Below are 22,924 nucleotides of genomic sequence, written 5' to 3' on the forward strand. Positions count from 1 at the left end.
GGAGAGAAGCCAATGCCCGCTGGGAGTCTGGCCAGCCATGTGGGAGCAGCTTGAGTTTGTTTGGAAATTGATCTGTCGGTGGGTGGAGAAAGATGAGTTCCAATAGTTACCACCAACAAATACCCTGCTCCGACCCGCTAGGGGCCTGGCACAGCCCTGCCTCTGGAAGTTCCAGACTAGTCAGTCTTTTCGACGGGCCGGTACGTGCCCACACGCATCCCACACGGGCTGGAGTCAAGGGCAAAGCTCTCATTGATTCCAGTGGTGCAGGGTCGGGCCCTACAGCAGAGAGACCGACATATGGCCTGTACAACGCTGGCTCGGTTGAAGTTAATGGGAGTTTGGCCACTGGTTTCTCAGGTGGCCAGGATCTCACCCGCTAGCTGTACAGCCAAGATCAGTTGCTGGGCACTTTAGAGACAGCACAGAAGGAGGCAACGGCCCAAATCCGGACCTATTTGAAGCAGCTGAATCTCTAGTGATTTCAGTACAGCTGCTGGTGCCAGGACCCTAATCTAGTGCAAAGAATGAGGGTGCTGGAAACACCAACAGATGCCTCCTCAAAGTGGGGAACAGAGTCCAGGAGAGTCCCCAAAGAAGCCAAGCCTTCGGGGGTTTGTTCTCTTTGCTTAACGAGGTCTTCCCACCTGCCTTTTTAATTAGCCTGTGATATTAGCACCTGCAAACAGAAGGACATAAGTACCATGCAAGAGTGTTAAAGCATCTTAAGATTTGATTCTACATTGCGCCCCTCCCACTGCTCCTGCCATTCCTTGCACTAGTGAAAAAACGCCACCGTTCTGATTCGGGAGTGTCTCACACTCACACAAGGGCCGGGAGAGGCGTGGAAAATAATCAGGCCTCTGAAGTTTGGCTATTGCGTTCGCTGCCTTGACTAGCTCCTCCTCAGCACCTACTGGGAACCACTTAAAACTACTCATCTTGCTGCCCTGGCTACGCCATCTTTCTACCAGCCTAGGGCCTATTCCTAGCACCCTGTCAGCTCTACACACCCCAGAATAACTAACTGTCACACTGAGCCAAGGCTGGGTCATTCACTTTTTACCCGACTCAAACCTCAACATCTCCCCCCTTTAACTCTCCGGATGATCTGGCCTTGTCGCAAAGACCCTGTAAACACACCATAACCCCTCTCAGCTACCCCCTCCGGATTGATGGCTGTTGAGGACTCTCTGGGACAAGTTCCCCCAGTGCTGGACCCTAGCCATGTGGGGATCTCCAGCTGGGCAGGGCTGGCTTCATGCAGCACTCTCGCTACAAAGGTGACCTCTCCGAGAGCACGGATTTCTCCGGGGCCGGATTCCAAGCGCTGTCAGACCCTCCAGGGCCGGGGGGGGGGGGGGGATGTCTGCCTTGCAGGCAGCGATGTGATTCGCAGTGCAGGGTAGACAGACTCGCGCTAGCTCGGCTCCAACTAACCTCTGTCCACCCGCACTGTGCAATCACAGCACCCAGCTTGCCAGGCAGACACCCTCAGGGAGGGATCCGGAGGCAGATTTTGGCCAGGGTGTCAAGCTGAGCACAGAGTCTATGCAACAGGAGAGCTGAAATGAGACACGGGCTGCAGTGCAAACCCTCTGTCAGCATCACCTGTGAGGGGACAATGGACTTCTCCTTGGACGGGTCACGGAAGGGGAGTCGAGAGAGAGATTTTATACTCGGAGCTGGAAGGAGATTTAAAAATATACCGTAAACCATGCGCGCGCAACCCCCGCCCCAAAAATACACCATAAACCACACACAAATACACCATAAACCCCCACACGAACCTCACAAAAATACACTGTAACCCCCCACACACACACCACATGCGCGCACACACACACCACCCCACAAAAATACACAGTAAACCACACACAAATACACCATAAACCATCACACACCCTACCCCAGATAAATACACTGTAACCCCCCCAAATATACCACAACGCCCCCCGAGAGAGAGAGAGAGACACACACACAAACACACCTTAAACCACACGTATGTGCATACACACACACACACCCCACCCCACAAAAATACACCATAAACCACACACACACACACACACACACACAGTCAGATGCAGGTTTAACAATCTATATTTGAATCAAGCCTGCTCCCCCACCAAAGCTAGCCCTGTTGCAAAACACAAATCTTTGCCACATTCCCCCTGCCCCAGCCTGGTTTTCATGTCAGCCCCTCCTGACTAGGGCTGCCAACCCTCCAGGATTGCCCTGGACTCTCCAGGAATTAAAAATGAATCTTTCATTCAAGATTACATCATGTGATGATCCCTCGCCCCCTGGGGACACGTCCAACCAAAATTGGCAGCCCTGCTCCTGAGAGCGCAGAAGAGCCCTGGGTCACCCGGGGTGGGTGGTACCCACCAGACTTCTCCTGCCATCAGCTGGTAAAAAAGAACCATGCGAGCGGAGGACAAGATTCACCTCGGTCCATAGACCCACCAAGCCCCTTGCCCCCGGGGCCCTCTCCAAGTCTGATCCACGGATACGGCCCCCAGCTACGGAGGGGGCTGTTTAGCTCAAGCAGCAGAGGCTCGTGTATGTGGCTCTGGTGGCTGGCGCCCCAGGGCATCAGCTGGCACGTTGGCATCAAGCTCTTCCCCTTGGGGATGGAGGACAGTGCAGGTGAGACATTGGCAGGTCGGCGGGGCAGCCAGGAGAGAGCCGATGTGGCTCTGTGGTTAGCAGGCGGAGCTATTGAGAGGTGGTGATGGGCGGTTAGTGACAGAGGCCAGCAGCTAGTTAGATAAACTTGGGGAGCCCAAAACACAGGTCCAGGGCCAAGGCCAGCCTATGAAATTCACATCCCCAGTTGCCCCGGGAAAGGGGATGACCATCTGCAGGTGGTGGTTGCAGCTTCACCTGGTCCGCCCCAGCGACTGGTGTGAGCCTACGCAAACGTCAGGGTCCTGTGCATGGGGGTTTCTAGCCGGTTCGATGTGGCCCCTGCTTTGCCTCTCATCCAAGCATCTCCAAGGTCTTTGGGCAGGGTGGGTGAGCAGTATTAGCCCTGTTTACAGATTGGGAAACTGAGGCACAGAGCAGGGAGTGACTTGTCCGAGGTCACACACTGAGTCAGTGCAAGGGTTGGGAACTGAACCCAGGAGTCGTGGCTGCCAGTCCTCTGCTCTATCCACTAGGACCAGGCTTTCTTCCAGAATGGGAAATAGAGCCCAGGAATCCAGGCTGCTATGCCCCTTGCTCTAGCCATAAAAATCACACTCCCCAGAGTTAGGAATAGAACCCAGGAGTCCTGCTAAAGCCACCTGTGCCTCTCATCTTGTCTCTGGCCAGTAATGGAGTCAAGCTGCCCCATTCAGGTTTGGATTTCAAACCATCCAGGGGCTAGAAGGGGACAGCATCAGCCCTGGGATTTGGTTCAGGGGATAAAGGGACAGGGGAAAGCCCTGGATCACGCCCAGTTCCCAAAGCCAAATGGCCACAAGCATCTCTGGAGGCCTCCTATCACTGGTGACATACCGGCGGCCCATGTCCACAGCCTCACGGGAGGACAGCTGCAGTTACAGGCGGTCAGAGCAGGGATCAGGAGTCAGGATGCCTGGGTTCTTCTCCCAGCTCTCGGGCAGTATGGGCTAATGGTGAGAGCTGGATCTAGAGTTGGAGGCTCAGCCCTAGGTTAGGGCACCCCCACTTCAGGGATCGCTCGTTTGGGAGCCTTGTGACGAGGGCACGGCCCCTCCCGCATGGAGCTGTCCTGAGGTACGATAGGTGGATCCCACCAGGCACTGACACGCACACGCTAAGGGCCCTTCTCCCTTCAGCCTCCTCTGAGCCCAGACCCCAAGCCACCCTCACCCATTGTCTCTGGGGGCAGGCAGGCATCACTGCTCCTTGGAGCGGCCCGCCTCGGGCACGGTGCTCTGCAGGATGGAGGAGCCGCCCGGCCAGCGTAGCAGGGCCACGGTGAAACCCCCGATGATGAGCAGGTTCCCCAGCAGGGCCAGGCTGACGGTGCCGAAGGTGGCAGAGAAGGCGGGCGCCGGGGCCCGGGTGCTCAGCCAGGCCTGCCGCGAGCGCACGTCCGACAGGACGGCCTCCAGCTGGAAATGAGTGCCCACCACCGCGCAGATGTGGAACAGCTGGTGGCTGTGCCCTGCAGAGAGATAAGTGGGGGGGAAGGTCATCACCCCCTGCTGTGATGCAGGGAGGGGCAGGTGGGGTGGGGGAAGGGACCTGGCTGGTGGGAGTAGGGAGCGTATGTGTGTAGGGTGCAGGAAGGGGCTGAGCTGCTGGCGTGGGGTAAAAGGTTAGAAAGGGGCTGGTGCAGGGCTTGGACCTGGGCTGGGGGGATGGGAAGAGAGGGATGCCAAGAAAACACCCCTCCTCCCTTTCCCAGCTGGCCCCAGGCTCTAAAGGGCCTTTCTGCACCTGGCCTGCCCCCCACACCCCGACTCCCTGGGATTCGCCCCATAGGTTGCTAAGTGACAGGGAAGCTGGTGGACGGAGTCACTCCAGATTTAGACAGTGGGGCGAGGGGGCTCAGAGGGAGTCTGGTGCTGGGCTCCTGAGCATGGCTGGATCTGCAGCATCCGGGTGACTGAGATAGCCAGGAGGTGAGGCATGGTCAGGCACCTCATCCTCCATGGGGGGCAGGTCACAGTCCTCCTGGAATCCCCAACGAGCAACTGGGGGCAGAACAGGGGGGGCCGAGGCCACAGGAGGGGGGAAGCCATCTCAGTGTGACATGCCCTGCGGGCCATGGTCGATTGGCCTCGCGACAAGGTGTCGAGACACACGGGCGCAGCTCCTGCAAAGCGGGCTGGGGTACAGGAGCCGGGTCCCCCCCCAACTTACCAATATAATCGAAGCGCCCGGGCGCCAGGCGTTCCGGCAGGTGGGAGGCAAAGAGGAAGCCGGTGAGCAGGGCAAAGAGGAGGTGGTAGAAGTAACCCGCGGTGGCATCGTTCCAGGTGCAGCCGTCCCCAAAGCAGAACAGAAGCTGCAGGGCAAACGGGGATGGGGCGGGAGAGAGGAGAAGCAGTGGTAGGGAAGACCAGTGAGGACGCCTGGGTTCTAATCTGGCTGTGGGAGTGCGGTCTAGTGGTTACATTGGGGGTCAGGACTCCTGGGTTCTATGCTCAGCTCTCCTGCGGACTCAGTTGAGCAAGTAACTTCACTCCCTCACATCAGTTTCCCCTTCTGACAAAGCAGGATGGGAACAGCGGCGTACCTCAACGAGAAGCCATGAGAATGAATTAGTGAGAAGCACTAAGCCTGGTGAGAGTTAAGTGTTGTACCAGGAAAGCCTGATTTCAGAGTAGCAGCCGTGTTAGTCTGTATTCGCAAAAAGGAAAGGAGGACTTGTGGCACCTTAGAGACTAACAAAATTTATTTGAGCATAAGCTTTCGTGAGCTACAGCTCTTTCCACCGAATGCATCCGATGAAGTGAGCTGTACCTCACGAAAGCTTATGCTCTAATAAATTTGTTAGTCTCTAAGGTGCCACAAGTCCTCCTTTCCTTTTTACCAGGAAAGCCTGACACTGCAAAACATTTGCCTTCCTTTGTATCATACCATGTCATTTATAGCCGGGTGCTGCCTAGAGGCCTCAGCATGGTACGTACCCACAGAAAGAGTTTGTAGTGTAATTAGTCAAGACAGGGAAGGGAAACTAAGGCACACAGAGGGGCAGTGACTTGCCCACGATCAGCCAGCAGGTTTAGTAGCAGGGCTGGGAATAGAACCCAGCTCTCCTGACTGCAAACCCCAAGGCTCTATCCATTAGACTATCCTACCTACCTTACAGCACTAAGTATTTTCCCAAAGCAGGGCCTAACTCTTTAGGTCCCACTCTGGCAACTGCATCGCCCCAGGCAGACCCCTGAGCCCCCCCACCCCACCCCCGAAACCAGCATGGGTCAGCCTGGGAAATGCAGTACCCCTGGGTGGGTCATCAGACATTAAAACACAACAAATCCTGCATCTTGGTCCCTCTTAACCCTATGGTTCCAGGATCAGCAGCCAGGTTCCAACCTGGGACCTAGGGGTCAAAAAGAACAAGCCTCTACCCACAGAGCTCAGAGACCCAGTTCCGCTAGCCAGTGCTGTAGCAGGCTCAACACCTCGGTGGTCCAGCCCTACTGAAGGGATAGAGCCCCACATTAGCTACGTAACATTAGCTACGTCTCTCCCACAAGCACTACAGCTGTGCCCCTATAGTGAAGACATTTGCTACAACCATGGAATGGGTTTTCCCCCTATCATTGTAGTTAATCCATCCCCTTGAGTGGCGGCAGCTATCAATGGCAGAATTCTTCCAGCATCGTCTATACCAGGCTTAATTATGTCTCTCGGGGGTCGAGGGGGTTGACTTTTCTGCATCCCTGAGCGATGTAACTAGATCGATCTAAGTTTTAGGTGTAGACCAGACCCAGGTGCGGATTACGACAGCAGATCCAGGAGCAGGAAGGTCTCAATTCCCCACCCCTGTATCCTGCAGCACCAAGAACCACTTCCCTTTGCTGTTGTATTCTGCCCACTGAGTCCACACCCTCTGAAACCTAGCCACTGCCTGCTAGTGCTGCTGGGAGCAAATTCAAAGCCTGAGCGGTTCCTTTCTGGTAAGGATGAGTCACATCCTGCATTACTGAGGAAAACAAGCCAGGGAAGCTGTTATTGTTTGCATCGCTGGCCATTACACTGCAGGAGGCATTAAAGAGACACTCCCTTTTTAAAAACTGCTAATGTCTTCTGTGGAAATGCCCTGTCCTGGGTTCCAACCACTCTCCTGAGTCCCACGCTTCCCTGGCGTTCCCACATTTGCAACAGCAATTTGGGCCCCCCCCCCAACTCAAAACACCTCAAAGGGACTGATTTGCAGACAGTGCTGAGCCCCCGCTCTCAGGAAGTCAGGATTCTTCCAGGTGTCTCATGGTGCACATCCAGAAGTCATGGTTATGATTAGTATGGGGGTAGGGTCTAGAGACCCCAGTCCTGGACTAGGATGCAGATCAAAAAAGACACCCTGTCCCCCAAGAGCAAACAAAGCACATCTAGTCCCTTTTGAAAAAAATGTACCTCAATTTGCCCATCTGTAAAATGGGGAGAATAATGCTTCCTTTCTCCCACCCTTTGTCTATTCAGAGTGTCAGCTCTGTGGGGTAGTGGCTTTGCAGCACCCACTGCAATGGGACCCAATCTTAGCTGAGGTCTCTAGGCACCACTGGTATACAGGAATGTATTGGACTAAGTTCTTTGCATCAAGGGTGGTATGTTCATAAATTTCCCAACAGAGCCTAGGGCAAGGGAGCCCTACCCCAAATTGCTCCTGAAATTGACTTACCCTATAAAACAGCGGGATATTGTCATAGACAAAGGGATACACAAAGGCCGTTGTCCGTAAAACCTTGCTCAGCCGGGGACACTCCAATTCCGGGAAACTGGGAATCACAGAGGGAGAGATCTGAATTAAGAGCCACATAGTCACTAAGGGCTGCCAATGAGCCTCACTAAATTCAGCTCTGGAATGGATGCTGAAACCAAACCAAACCAACTGCATTGCCCCAGGCAGACCTCCCAGTCCCCCAGAAGCCAGTGTGGGTCAGCCTGGGAAATGCAGTACCTCGGTACTATTTTACCAGTGCCCTGGTTTATTAGCGCAGATTATTATAGCAATGATCACAAGTAGATTACTTCAAATGAACCTTCACACACTGAAGCTGGGATTGATTTTTCAAAGGAGACAAAGACCTTGTCGACATAGACATTAACAATTGCAGAATAAGCTATTCTGTAACAGCTCCAATGTGGGCACTCTATTCCAGTATAAAAGTGATTTTATTCTGAAATAATTACTCTGCTTTGGAAGCACCCCAATTATTCTGTAACAAGTGTCTTTTAGTCCATATTACTGTGTGGACACCAAATTATTCTGGAACAGCTACTGTTTAATAGTTTACTCTGCAATAGCTATTCTGATCAGGGTCCCTAGTGGCCTCAGACACCAAACACCTTTCAACTGAGTGCCTAACTCCCCTGGAGTCACCTTTGAAAATCCAAGCCTGAATGATTAAGAGCAGAGAGCAGGATGAAATTCATGTTAGACTGAAATGTTAATTTACTGTTTGCAATTCACTCAGCTTGGAAAATGCACAGACTGGTCAGTTTAATTTTTTTTATTCCTAGTGAATTTCACACTAAGATGCATTTGCAAGCCAGGTAAGGGAATTTTTGTTTCTAGTCAATTTCCCTTTCAAGATCTCATGCACAAGAAGGCAACCAGGGAATTTGGTTGGAGATATATAGAGGAACATTTATCACCACTCTAGGTTTTATAAAAATTGGATAGGTTTTTTTTTTTTTAAACATAAAAAGGCTAATGAAGGGAGTCAAAGACAACGTGACAGCATCCCATTCATTGTGATTCATATAATCCCTTCAGATAACCATATCCAGAATGTTGCTTGATTTCCTCTCCCGCTCCCACTCCTGGAAGCATATGGCATTTGATTACAATTGAAGTCTGCACTGAGAATGTTGTGAAAATAAGTCACAGTTGTTGCCAAGTCTAGTTGCATTCTTGCATAACAGCACTTGGACACCATTCCTGGTCATTTTTGTTTCAAGTTATGGTGAAAAATTGTAAAAAAAGAAAAAAAATGCCATTCTCTTCTGGAAAGTTACAATGTCAAAATTCTTTTCTCAGCAGATCTGTGGGTAGGCAGTGTTGTCTCTGCCGACTTGAGTGGCAAAAATAACCCTATGCTGTTTTGTATTCCTCCTATAACCCTGTACAGCACCATTAACCCTGGATTTTATTCCTCTTGCTGCAGCAGGAGAATTGTTTACTAGTTCCAATCAGCTGTATAAACCCACTGAAGGCAACAGGACTGCATACCAGTCCCTGATGGCACAACATGGGCCTGAAAGGTTTTTGTTATTAGTGACAATGCATGAAAAGGAGAAGTAGCAGCTAGAACAAAAACAGATTTGATCTTGAGTAACTGAGAGGCAAGAAACCCCAGCTCCACACAGGACCATTCGTACAAAGTCACATCTCAGACCTGAACCTCCCCTTGAAATTAAACACACTTCATTTCCCAGCTTCGGGACTGAGGCCCAATGACCCGGAGGGAGCAGCAGCTGCTCTCGTCAATTTCAAGAGCAGACCAGCATCAAGGAAAAATTAAGACCGGAGCTCGAAGTGGGACCAACCTGGGAAAGCAGGAGATCTTAGACCTACAGTGATTAACAACACTTCCCTCCAACTGCACAAAGCAGGAGAGATACTGACCTGCAGGCTTGTGCACTGTTTTCCCTTGGAAGACTGTCATGGCCCAGAAATGTAACCAAAACTCATTTATTTCCACATCCACTGGGCTGTTTAGTTCCTGGCAGGTGGCACTTCTGGAGCCACGAGGGCTGAACTAAATAAGAACACTTTGCATCTCTCCCTGCTGCTTTCCACCTGTGGATCTCAACGTGCTTTACGCGTCCATCTGGTCAACGGTTTTCAGAAGTTGGCACCAATGTCTGGGTGCCTGGCTCAAGATGCCCTGGGGCTGTATTTTCAGACAGCTCCCACGGACGCCAGCTGGGGTTTGGGCTGCCCAGAGATTCTGCAAATTAAGCCCCTTTGGGTTTCTGAAACCAGTTACCATTTTTTGGAAATCTTGGACGTTCAATTCTCACCCCACCCCTCTGGGGTGGGTAGTATTTATACATCTAAGATATGTCTACTCTGCATTGTGAACCCACATCAGTGAGACAGCTTCGTGGACCGTTTCCAAGCCCACGTCTGAGCGTCCACACTGCAGTGGAAACCCAGGTTTACAATTGCCTGACCAACATCTCACAGTCATGTTAACGCGTCCACACTGCACTACGCCGACCTTTTGACGCGGGTCTGCGGTTTGAGCTGCATCCACACTGCAAAAATGACCCAAGTCAGTGGAACTCTCTCTGATCCACCCCCAGAGCAGGGTTTGAGGACCTGAGTCCTTGCTGAGCCGAGTCAGACAGATGTGTGAGTGGATGGAAGAGGGACTAGGGCTCAAACCTGAGTCAGAGCCTAGGCTTAGCATGCAGTGTAGACAGACCCATGATTGGGCGATGGTGGAGGCTGAGGTATGGGGAATGGAAGTGATCACAAGGTCAGGCAGTGAAACAGTAACTTAGTAGGGAATAGAACCCAGGAGTCCAGGCCAGACACCCTATCTGCTGCTCTCACCACTAGATGCCAATTCTCATGCTACCTGGCTACTGGTTCCGTTTAAAGACTGAATGGTTATGACTCTACAAAGGGATTTGTTTGATTGCCATTTTAAATAAAGGCACCTGCTTTCTACAGGACAGATGATATAATAGGCTAGGATTTTACCCTTTGCCTGAAGCAATTTGAGTGAAATCAGCCAGGGCAGGAGAACCAGTATCCAGTCTCTGAGAGTGGATGACCTAACTAAGAGCTGTGCGTAAGCTTGAAAGAGGGTCTCTCTCACCAACAGAAGTCGGTCCAATAAAATATATTACTTCACCCACCTTGTCTGTCAATGGACAAAACCAGACATTTCAGACAGGTGCAAGAAGTGTCCAGTGGATAATTATGGAGTAACCTGCCCACCACAGGGGATGTTTCCCCACCCCTTGTCAGCTAACGGTTGGCTTATGACCTGAAAGATTGAAATCCCATGTCCATTGTTTTTATCCTATGTAATGTAACCATAGATTGTTCTCTTGGATTCAATGGCATCTTGTGGGAAGGAGTTACACCGGCCAACTCAGCATTGCATTCAAAACAACTTGTGAAATTATGCATGAGACCCACTCAGTGCAGCCCCTGCTGAAATCATCAAGGGCTGTATGGGTGTGAAGTGCTGGAATAATTTGCCTCACAAGCTAATAGGACAGATCTGCTGACTGGCTGGGGTGTTAGTGTATTATGCATAAAGAAACAGATGCAAGGAGGATTTGCAGAGCAGAGAAATGGATAATGCCCTGATATTTTGCATAATACGTTCTTGGTACTGCATAGATCCTTACATACCGGGAGTAACAAGACAGACTGGTGCAGATAAATGAGTTAAAAGCAGCCATTGGTACAAAGTAATGGTGTAAAGTGCTGTTAACCCAACGGTCTGGCATCGCATAGGCTCCATATGTGAAAGCACAGCCTATAACACAAACACACTACATTATGGGATGGCATTGGTAAAGACTCAGGTCACATTCTGCTAGTCCAGGGGTGGCCAACCTGTGGCTCCGGAGCCCCATGCGGCTCTTCAGAAGTTAACATGTGGCTCCTTGTCTAGGCACCCACTCCGGGGCTGGAGCTACAGGCGCCAGCTTTCCAATGGGCCGGGGGGTGCTCATTGCTCAACCCCTGGCTCGTCACATGCCCTTCCCCCACTCCACCCTTTCCCACCCCCTCCCCTGAGCCTGCCGTGCCCTCACTCCTCCTCCTCGCCCCCCACCCAGAGCCTCCTGCATGCCATGAAACAGCTGATCGGAGGTGCGGGGAGGGAGGGGGAGGCACTGATCAGCTGGGCTGTCGGTGGGAGGGTGGCGCTGGGAGCAGGGGGAGCTGATGGGGGGCTGCTGACGTATTACTGTGGCTCTTTGGCAACGTACATTGGTAAATACTGTCTCCTTCTCAGGCTCAGATTGGCCACCCCTGTGCTAGTCGCTCAGTGGCAGGGAAACCAGCCAACTTTATGAAGCCACCTTTAGGAGCTTAATAGAGCTGGGCAGAGATTTTCAATGGAAACATCTTTTTTTGGCAACAGCAACACAAAGTGGATTCAGTGACCCCCAAAATGCCAGATTTGTCATATTGTTTCGGTTGGAACAAGATTCCAACAAACAATCAAAGTTCAGTTTCGGCATTTCCTGAAACGAAACATTTCAATTTGCTTATTTCAAAATGTTCCTTCCATTTTTAGGTGGTTGGTTTCTTAAACACATTCAAAAACATGCTCAGAAAACAGAACAAAATGCCCCATTGAATTAAATGCTTCATTCAACCCACAATGGAATGTTTTGGATTTTCTGATTCACTGGGAGTCCAATTTTTAATTTAATTTTTCTTCCAGAATTGCCAGTGAATCAAAAAAAAAATCTGTTATTTTCCCTGCTTTTAGACTTCAGGGTGTTGGCAAAACCTAGTCTACAGAGAGAACTCACTCCACAAACTGAAACTGATCAATTGCTCAGGGGGAAATGAGAGAGGCTTTAGGGCAGTACAACACTGAGAAATCAGACTGGCTCTGGCAGATCGATCTGGGGAGCAGATTCCAGAGCCCAGGGGGCTGCATTTGAGCACAAAGGGGCCTGGAAAGGGAGCCGGCTGGGAGTACATTTCAGAGCTCTCTACCAAAAAGAGGAGAGCCTGTATTTCTCACCGTGGTGAGATTTACTAATCAGGGGCAGGTCTCCCCTGGGTGTAAATTGGTGTCATGAAGTCAATGGGACGATGCTGATTTACTGCAGCCAAGGGTGTTGCCTGGCTGACCCAGAAGGAGAAGCATACTCCCAAAGGCCGGGCTGTTAAACAGAGCTGTACCTGACCCAGGACTGTGGATCCAATTGGCGAGGGCATCCAGATTCCAGAGCTGAATTCTGTGGCTCGAGCCCCTCCCTAGATACAAACCAAAAGACCCTCTGGCCTTGTCTTTAACTTGCTGCCACTGGCCACTTGCCACGTGGGAGCTTCGGACTTACCCAGGCTGTAGAGGCTAAGGGCTCCATAGTCAAAGAAGTAGCAAATGTGGCGGGCATGGGTGGACATGGTGCTGAAGGTGTGGGCACAGCTGGAGGTGAAGGGGTACAGACAGACCAGCAACATGTAGACGAGGAAAGGCCAGTTGTAGGCGTCTCTGCAGAAATCCAGGGAGGAGGAGAGCACCAGGAACCGCCACACGAAATACCTGAGAGGTCAACGGGGACAAATGGGGATGGTGCACCACAGGAACTATAGCGCCCCCCAGACCTTTATGAGCTCTGGCCAACTTCCCACACCCTCTGAGATTAGGGAGCTGGGAACCAGACCTTTGGAGTTTCTAGGTCAAGCTCTGCAGCATTGTCATTTCAGTTCCCACGCGGTGAAACTGAGGCAGAGATGAAGATAACAGAACAGAACTCAACTCAGGATTCCTGACTCCCCATACCCCCTGCTCTAGACAGCATTCCCTGATTCCCAGCCCCCGTTCTAATCACTAGGCCCTTGGTCCTTTGGAGAGCTGGGAACGAAACCCAGGAGTCCTGATTCCTGCTCTAGTCACTAGACACATCTTTCAGAGGATGTCTACGCAGCAACTAAACACCCGCAGGGCTGGCCCATGCCAGCCGACTTGGACTCGCGGGGCAGGACCGTTTCATTGCAACGTACATATCCAGGCTCAGGCAGAAGGCTGGGCTCTAGGACCCTGCGGGATGGGAGGCTCCAGCCCAAGCTGTAAAGTCTACACTGCAGTGAAACAGCCCCATGTAGACCAGTGGTTCCCAAACTTTAACAGCCCATGATCCCCTTTCACAAAAATCTCACGAAACCCCTCCTAAAAATGAATATTTCCAGGGATTTTCTCCCTTACCGGAGCATAAACAATAGAAGCAGTGATCTTGGAAATAATGTGGGTTTTTTTAGGACCCGCTTATTACACACTATTTATCATTACATTATTATTTAGCATTACAGGATTAATTGTTTTACATTATGAAAACGGCAATGCTCTTCCAAGATTTCACTTCTGTAGCTCATGTCACTTCGATTCAGCCTCCTACATGTTTTATTAAGGAGTACCAGACATGAAACAGCAGGAAGGTATTTAAGAAGCCAACTCAAATAAAGAGTTCCTCCCACAAGCATTCAGGTCTTGAGCAGTCCAGGCAAACAACTCACGACTACAACAAAGCTAAACTTGTTCTGCCAGGAAGTCATGGTCATGGGGCTTGGGCTACCAGCCGCAGCGTCTGGGGTCCCTAGGGATGGCTCTGTCTACCATTACAGAATTTTTTTCTGAGAATCCCCTGATATATTTTATAAACCTCTAAGGGTTCACGAACCCCAGTTTGGGAACCACTGGCGTAGACCAAGCCCCACAAGCACAAATCGGTTGGCACGGGCCAGCCAGGGGTTTTTCTTCGCTGTGTAGACACCCCCTCAGAGGCCAAAGAATGGGACCCCGAAGTAATGACTCCCAGTTCCCTGGTCTGGCCACTAGACCACCCTGCTTCCATTGCTAGAACAGATTCCTTGAAGAGTTAACAGCTGCTTGGGGACCCAGCTGTCATTTCTTCATATTGATTATTGGGCAAAGAGCCGCTGGCACAAGAGGAAGAGTTGGGGCAAATCAACTAGTTTGAAGATGGAGCTTGATCAGTTTCTTAACGGGATGACCTGACGGGGCTGCCTGCAATAGCCTGGACTGGACTCTATGACCCAGGAAGACCCGTTCAGTCCTGTCTTCCATGTAATAATGTGCAAGCTTTGGGCAATGGATTGGCATCCCTCCATGCCCCAGCAGTGAAGACAAGGTAATAGAGCCGGGTGACAAAATAGTCTTTCTGCCCCCATGAAAGTTCAAGATAGCAAAGAAATTTCCCATTCAGAAATGGGATGAAGAGTTTCAACCCACTGGCATTTCCCGACAGAGGCGTGTTTAGCTGAAAGATTCTGCCCCCAGCTCTCACAGATATCCCCATTGAATGAGTCCGTGCCCCCAGGCAGGACGGGCATCGCCCCATGGCTGAGAAGCCACACTTCATGTGGTGCAGCCCAGCCAGTCACTTACCATGTCGGGAGGAAGTGGGTCCAGATATTGACAGTCTCGTTGGTCATTTGGAAGGAGCTCAGGATGCAGTCCAAGGCAGAGCTCTTTGGATGGCGGTAGCCTGACATGATGCCATCCTCCCAGAAGATCTGCCAGGGGAGAAAAGCCACACTATGTCAGAGGGAACCACAAGGAGGCATTATTTCATCCCTTAGTGAGTGAAATCCACATTGGGACATCTCTATACAGTATCACCAAATGATTTCCATAAGAGGTCAGTATCAACAGCCCCGTTGTACAGATGGGGAAACTGAGGCACAGAATGGAGCAGTGACTTGCCTAAGATCGCCCAGCGGGTCAGTGGCAGATCTGGGAAGAAAACCCAGGTCTCCCACCCCCAAGAGCGGAGTCCTATCCACTGCCCCCCACAGCATGGGGGTGTTTTGTCTCTGGATCAGGAGCAGAATTAGGGCCCCTCTCTTTTATTGGGGGATTTTCCACGTGGGCTTCTGTGCTGGGAGTTGCATGGAGCTCCCTTTGGAGGGGAGAAGCAAGGCCACTCAGAATGCAACAATCCGCCCTGGAATCACCACTGTGTGGGAGGGGCAGGGCTGGGATTCCGGGAACAGAGCCTGGCTTATGCTCACTGTTCAGAAAGTTCAGAAAGCTGGCGAAAGGGACCTGACCTGCCACCCACCCAGCCTGTCCTCACCACTCGGAGTCATTTCACTCACTACATGTTATGCTGGGGGAGCGTTGCTAAACTGAGTGCCCTACAGAGACCTCATCCCAAAGAACAGTGGGCCAGATCCTCAACTGTTGTAAATCAGGGTCTACGCTGACACCAGCTGGAGATCTGGCCCAGTGCCTCCAATGGAGTGACATCTATTTACACCAGATGCATGGGATCTGGCCCCATTGGCACCAATGGAATTGGGCAGATTTACAGCCCTGGGGATAAGCTTCTGAATACGGAGGACACAATGAATCTGAACAAGCAGACAAATAGGAGAAAGACGGCAAAATGCCACACTGTTCAAATCAGCGATTTACTAAGTGTGTGTGTGGGTGTGTTGGGGGGGTGGGGCCTGCTGAATAGGGATGGGGGGGGTAACAACTGTCCTCTCCTAAAAAGATTTTATTATTTGTATCACAGTAGCACCCCAGAGCCCTAGTCATGAACCAGGACCCCAGGGTGCTAGGCGCTGTATAAACAGAACAATAAGACGGTCCCTACCCATGGTACCACCACATCACAGAACAGCCTCCTCCTTCCAATATAATAAGGCTCAGGAAGTTAGCATGGGCTTTTTAAAGCCTTTACCACCAGTTGCTTCCCAGGTCTGTCTCTTTTGTTGATTCTCCCAGGTTTATCCCAACTGGCCTTTGTTGGCTTCAGTGGCATTACTCCTCATGAATCCTTGCTCTAACTCCACTGGGGTCCCTCGCCATTTACATCCCAGCTGGGGAGAGGCAAACGAGGCCCTGTGTGCGCTGAATTGTTTTTCATCCTAGATACATCAATTACATCTTTCTTCAGGTGAATCTTGTTTTGTCTATTGCTCCCAAGGCTGATCCCTTTAGTACAGCATGTGCATGTCCTCCATGGTATTTGCAACTCGGCCCCGTTAGGTAGCATGTGAATTTCATTTAACATGCCTTCCCCATATCACCTATAAAGATGCTAAATAAAACCAGAACTAACCCTGGTCCCTGCACCCCATCCCCACTCACTTCATCTCCCTCTCCTAACTCAACAGATTACTTGATATTGTACACTCCATATTATATGCACCAATTACATGGAGCCTCCCAAAGTTCTGTGTTGTAATATTGGGTTCACTTGCAATTTCACCAACCAGGGAAATAACCCATTTCCTTCCATGATGAACCGAGGGACGCACACCCCCCCATGTACTTATTCTCTACACCAATACTGACTTGGACTCTTGATACATTCCATGGGTGGCATACCCAAGCCCACTTATCCACTGATGCTTTAAAAACTCCCACACCCCAATCTGGATCTATGCTGGTTATGTGATATGTATGTACCTCGTGAACCTTGTAACCGATATTTGCAATCCCCCATAACCCAAGCCCGACCCCAGATGTACAGTACCTTCCCTCTTAACTTGTGTAAATTTGATTTTAAACATTAACTTTAATAAAATGTTTAGCCACTAGATGGCTCCGTATGCTGTAGAGAGCTCCAGGAGAAGGACTGCTGTTGCCTGGTCAACAAAGGAGACAAAGCTGGGACTAGTTCAGTGGGGAAGGTTGCCTGTTTGGATCTAGTTCCTGCTTAAAGACAGACTGGGATTGCACAGATCAAGACACGTGATCGGGGTAAAGTGGGGCAATACTCACACGAGGTACTTGGTGAACCCTAAATATCTGAGGCAACTTTATTGTCAGCATTTTAGGTCGGTGGGGGGGGGGGGAATATTAAAGGTGCAGGTGGCTCGACCTTCAGGATGGAAGCAATGGAGCCCTCAGAGCCTTTAACTCTCCTGTGCGGCTTCGCTCTTCTCTAGCCCCTTGCTAGAGGGTCGAACGTGCGTGTCCTGGAAAGACATTGCAAATAAAGGGCGAGAGATAGCACAATAATCATCATTGAACAGCAACAGAGAGGGAATATACAGTCAGCCTGCTCTTGGAATATTGAATTAGAGTTCAGCATGTCCCAGGTACTCTCCAAACACAGAAGCAGCAGCATCCCCTGCCCAAAAGAGTCCAAAAAGATCTCACAAGCAGGAAAGAACTCTAGCTGCCCGGAAGCTGTGATTGCTTGGATTTCCCAGCATTGCCAAGCCCAAGTGTTCCAAAATCATGAGTCACATGCTCCAAAGTCATTAGATTGGCTTAGCAAAGAGGTGAGGTTTAATGAAAAAAAAAAAATCAGATTCGGGGTTTGTTTGATATGCCAGCTGGTTTCTGAGCATCCAGGGTGCTCTCACTGCATGATTTTAAGCTCTTCTTTTAGTGCCCTGGCAATTTCCAGGGATTCTCACAATGACATTTTTGGTGGCCGCAGAGTGCTGGTGGCCGCTCTGACAAACCCGTCTCTCTGGCCCTTGAGCGACAGCCTGACCCAGGGAAAGTGGGTCTGGTGCTTGTGTCCCAGGCTCCCTGTGCCCTGGCTGGGCAGGAGCAGGGGAGCACCTCGGTGACCAAACACCACAGCTGCCTCCACTGTCAAGAGATGCCTCTGGCGCTACCCACACAGGCCCCATGCGTCTCCAGAGGTGCTGCCCAGAGCCCCCGAGGAGGCTGCGTGGTGCAGGACGCCGATCCCTGCGGGCAATCCCAATCTCTGCCCAGGCTTTGGAGGCTGTCGTGGCTGCAAATAATAAAAACCTGCTGGTGGCCGCATTTGAGAAACGTTGCGCTAGACCATGCCACATCTGTGAAAGGAACCAAGACTAGAAGGGCACACATGCATCTCTTCTCCTTTTCTCCAGTTACTCCTACTGATGGAAGGTGTTTGTACTAAGAAGGGAGCTAGTAATAAGACTAGAAGCCCAAACACCTGCTCTCAGTTTTGGCAATGAGGTCCCATGGTTAGAGCAAAGGGCTGGGAGCCAGGGCTCATTGACTCTGGGAAGCAGTGTTTCCTAATGGTTAGAGCAGCAGACTGGGAGTAAGGTTCCGGGGGCTCTATTCCTAGCTCTCTCATGGGCTCACTGCACAGCCTTGGACAGGTCACTGAGGCCTTGCTCTGTTCATGTTGCAAGGCCTAACCGAGTAAGGAATTGAAGTCTTAGGAGCCTAAGTCCCATTCACTTTCAATGAGACTTCAGCTCCTCACCCGTGGAACGTGAGCAGAGCAATGCCTAAATGCCTTAAAAGCCCCATCTGGGCCTTAGTCCCTCTGTGCTTCATCCCCATCCATAAAACAGGGATGATTCTTCTTGGTATTTCAGGGGCACTTAGCAACTCTAGTCAGGGACCAGGAGTAGGTGCTATACAGACCCAGAACACAGACAGCCCCTGCCTCACACACTGTACAATCAAAGTACCAAACAAGAAACAGGCGGGGATGCAGAGAGGCTTAGCATCATTCCGTCTTTTGCCAGCCTGGTGCATTTAGGCTGCAGACTTTTTGGGGCAAGGACTGTCTCGCTCCGTGTTGTCTGTGCAGCACCTGGCAAGATGGAGCCCTGAGCTCAGCTGGGTGCTCCAGGTCATCACAGATCACAAATGGCCTCTAGAAAGACCAAGCATAATTTTGCCTCAGATTTCACCAGACATGTGACGATAAAGGGAGCTCAAAGAGCCGCCAAAAATTGACAGATGTTAGAAATCAACATTGCCTTGTTTGGCTCAAGTTCCCCCGACTCCCCCAGGGGAGCACGGCCCTATCCTGCCAAAAGAAGAGCAGCAAAAAAAATCAACTCCCCTCCTCACCCCTTGGCTAGAAACCAATTCCCCTTTGTCAGTTTCACACAAGGCTTCCATTGAATGCCAGCCATCTGCATCACATGTCTCCCAAAGGGTCAGGAGGGAGCAGCAGAAGCCAAGGTGAAAGTTAGTTGCGTAAGGTTTGAACAGAGGGAGAAAGTCGGAAAGAGTCAATTTGCCGGAACAGCTGTATTGACCACCAAGATAATCCGCGTCAGATTTCCCGTCTCCTTCTCTTCCCCTGAACCGGGGCTTTGAATCAAACCACCCACCAACTGGAACGGGATTCAGAAAGATCTGGCTCTGGATCAGCCCCTTGCTATTTGCTCAGCATTCAGCGTTTGGCTGTGCAAAGCTGCTACAGTTATGATCCAAGATGACAAGCAGATTTCCTTGTCCCCGACTCTGAGCATCCCAGCCTGTATCTACTGCTGCTGCTGCTCTAGCCTCTCCCCATCCATCGAGTTCACTCCTGGGCATTACTGTATGTCACTCTGAACAGCATTAGCCAACCGAGAGTCATCAGACCGTTTGGGGGAAGGAGAAGAGGGAGGGCGGAGCCAGATATGAAAGATTTAACATTTTGAAGATTTTCTTTGAACGTTATTATTTGCATCAACCTAGTGCCTAAAAGCCCTAATTGAGACCTCATGGTGCTAGGCGCTGTACAAACACAGACCACAAAAAAGACAGTCCCTGCCCCAAAGACCTGCGGATCTAAGTCAGAAAGACAGAGACAACAGATGGAATCAGACAGGAGTATACAAGGAGAAAGTGATCAGCCCACCAAGGCATAACCGTTATCAAGTTTCCTGTAGGCATCCCAGCCAGGGAGAGTTTTCACATTCCAAGTTGAGAGTCAACCAGTCAGAAACCTCATCTTCCCTAGGGTCAGACTGGCCCTGCTCAGGGGCTCAGTCAGAAGGGTGAAAAGTGAAAGGAAACTTTGAACTCAACTCCTCTGGGCAGGGGGCCCATCCAAATCCCTCTCTGTCTTTGACTGGACCCCTCCCACTCCACATACTCACAACAGCCTCCTGGCTCACCTCCTTCCCTACCTGGGGGTGGGCTGCAGGGGGAAAGACCCTTCGATGACGGTGACAGATGCTGTGGCGATGAGGGCCAGAGAAGAACCCAGAAGAGACAGCAGCGGGGCCCAGTGGGTAGAGCACCAGGCCTGGGAGTGAGGATTGCTCCCGCTCACCTGATGATGGAGCTTTGGGAAAGTCCTTTCCCTTAGATGGCCCTTCTGTTAAACAGGTAACAACCCCCATCTCCCGGGGGGTGGTGCAGGGTAATTTACTAGTGTTCGAAAACAGTTCAGGCTTTCTTGGCTGGAAGATTTCATAGGTGGAAAGACAAGTTCTGACAAGCATCAGACAAACCCTGCGATGCAGAGGACACACAGGGAAATGCTTGAGAGAAGTGCGAAACACTGCCTATGTAGGTAATTATGACTCCCACTGCTGCAGGAACTAACTGAGCGCCTCATAGTCTTAATCAGTTTATCCTCACAAAAAGCTGCATCAGTCCCATTTTACAGATGGGGGAAACTGAGGAAGAGAAAGATTTAAGGCCCAGAACTCGAAAGGTAAATTTGAATACCTTTGAGGATCTGGGCCAAACTGACTTGCCTGAGGTTACGCAAGGAGCCAGGAATCGAACTGAGATTTCTTATGTGTGTGTCTTAGGGTTTTATACTGCTGCCCAGCACCATAGCCTCTGGGCACCTTCCATATAAAATCAGTATCAATAGCCGAGTCCGTAGCAGACTTCATGGAGCCTCTGGCACTTCCTCCTTCTGGGTAAAACCCTGAGCCCCAGACCACCCTTCCTACCATCAGCACCTGACTGAGGGGCATAATCCCCATTGCAGAAGGGGAAATGGAGGCACAGAATCTGCACGACAGCAGACCCTAATCTACCTCCCATACCCCAGCCTAGCCTGTCTGACGATTTAGGAGGAAAGAAGCCAGGAGATCGATTTTAAAGTGCGTTGGGAAATGAAGCCTTATCAAGAGGCCTTTCTGCAGCAGACGCTGCTAAGCACTCAGCGACTTTCCATATTCAAAGCACTTCACAATCATTAGCGAAGGAAGGCTCACCCCGCCCAGCAATAAGACTGCCTAGCGCCCACCCTGGATAGTGCTGCACCATCTGAGTGCTTTGCAGACAACACACCGCTAAAACCTCCCAGGGTCTAAGGGGAGCCATGGAGCCTCCAGGTGCGGGGAGGGGACACCGTGTGCAGAGTTCGGAAGAGAACCTGGGAGTCCTGACTCAGAGTCCCCTAAAGTCCCAGCAGCCCTGTATTAATCATCCTGGGTCAGATCCACCGCTGAGGTGGAGGGCCCTGAGTGCTGTAAAGGACGGCCCAGGGAAAGGGGCGCTAGCCTGGGACTGAAGATGCCTGGGTTCAATTCCCTGCTCTGCCACAGACTCCTTATGTGACCGTGGGCAAGTCACTTAGTCCCTGCACCCCTGCTGCTGTCATAGCACCCCCTTGTGCCTGGACAAAGCATTGCAGGGGACTTTGCTTCTAGCACCCCTGGTCACTGCTCCCTTGGCCCCCATGGTGTCCTGTCTCTCCGAGGGTCTGGCCCTCCAGCCCGCTCACTGAAAAGTTCAATCCCCTTCTGGGGTAACAAAAGGTCCAAGTCAATCTCTAAACTAACAGCTCCTGTCCCCCACTCTTGAACGTCCCTGTGGCATTTCTCCATACCTCCAGGCAGGTTTCCCCTCCACACACCCCCTCTCTTGGATACACTGGCAGCTTCCCTCAGAGATCTCCCTGCTCCTTCCAGGGCCCCTCCAGAGGAGTCCAGCCGGCTCTGTATGGGTCTCTTTCCGGCTGGCTTCTCCAGCTTCTTCTCTCCTGGGCCTCCTCCTTGATTGAGTTCATGGCTCTGTTTAAGGAGCCCCCCTCCCTCACCCCTCAGCACAGGTGGGATCAGTCGTTATAAGTCTCCTTCACACCCAGCTAGGGTCACTCAGGAGGTGGAGGGTCAGAGGCTAGCTCACAAGCCCGGCTGAGCCCAGCTTGCCTTTAAGGTCCAGCCGGCCTGAACCAGGGGGATCCCAGCACTGCCTTACCGCTCCAGAGGGCTGTGAGGATAAATCGATTAAAGGCTGTGAGGCTCTCGGCTACGAAGTAGTGAGGGCCAGATAAATACTGTAGCTAGATTGATTACAATGCAACTATGCCAGTTTACACCAGCGAGGATCTAATCTCGCTCCACAGATGGAGAAACGGAGGCGCAGAGTTTGGGGGAGAGACACAGCAAATCGGAAACACAACCCAGGAGTCCTGCCTCCCTGTCCTCAAACGTCCCATTTGGAGACGATCCCCAAGCAGGCGGTGGCTCCCTTCACACAGTGTATTAACAGGGAAGGGTGGGGGGGGGGAAATCAGCCAGCTGGTTAACCCCTATGGGTAATGGTAAAGCCAGAGAGCAGAAGAAATGACAAACCTGGTCCGGAGACGGTGGAAGGGGGATCCCCCAGCCGTTGCTACCGCTTCATGGTATCTGTTTGGAGCTCAGAGCTCGCTGCATCGGAAGGGGCCCTCCTAGCTACTCCACTGTTGTGTTTTTTCTCGCTTTTTTTAGCTACATTCCTTGGCAGAGCACATGGAAAGCAGCCAAGGGCTCCCTCCCATGACAGCTCCAGCCTATTGGTGGAGGAGGAAGAAAAGGCCTCTTTGAGAGGCTGGGATCAGGAGACAGCAGAGTCAATAAAAAGGAGCTTTTGTACTGGAAATATTCCATTAT

At 51.3% G+C, this 22,924-nt stretch overlaps 1 protein-coding gene across 2 annotated transcripts; it reads right to left on the bottom strand.

Annotated features, from left to right (window-relative positions):
- Nucleotides 1–1,833: 1,833 nt before the first annotated feature.
- Nucleotides 1,834–22,814, bottom strand: PAQR6 (progestin and adipoQ receptor family member 6). 2 transcript variants are annotated; one of them, XM_038383488.2, is made up of 8 exons: nucleotides 22,625–22,814; nucleotides 17,121–17,317; nucleotides 14,772–14,899; nucleotides 12,703–12,908; nucleotides 11,030–11,156; nucleotides 7,331–7,427; nucleotides 4,843–4,987; nucleotides 1,834–4,141 (listed from the first exon to the last, which is right to left on the bottom strand). In XM_038383488.2, exons 2-8 carry the CDS (start codon nucleotides 17,169–17,171, stop codon nucleotides 3,870–3,872), a joined length of 1,026 nt encoding a protein of 341 aa, XP_038239416.1. In that variant the 5' UTR covers nucleotides 17,172–17,317; nucleotides 22,625–22,814; the 3' UTR covers nucleotides 1,834–3,869. The 2 variants fall into 2 exon arrangements, with proteins under 2 accessions (XP_038239416.1, XP_038239417.1); XM_038383489.2 differs by having other exon boundaries at nucleotides 17,221–17,317; nucleotides 22,625–22,781.
- Between the last annotated feature and the right edge of the window lie 110 nt (nucleotides 22,815–22,924).

The sequence above is a fragment of the Dermochelys coriacea genome, chromosome 24, assembly GCF_009764565.3.
Source record: "Dermochelys coriacea isolate rDerCor1 chromosome 24, rDerCor1.pri.v4, whole genome shotgun sequence".
Lineage (NCBI taxonomy): Eukaryota > Metazoa > Chordata > Testudines > Dermochelyidae > Dermochelys > Dermochelys coriacea.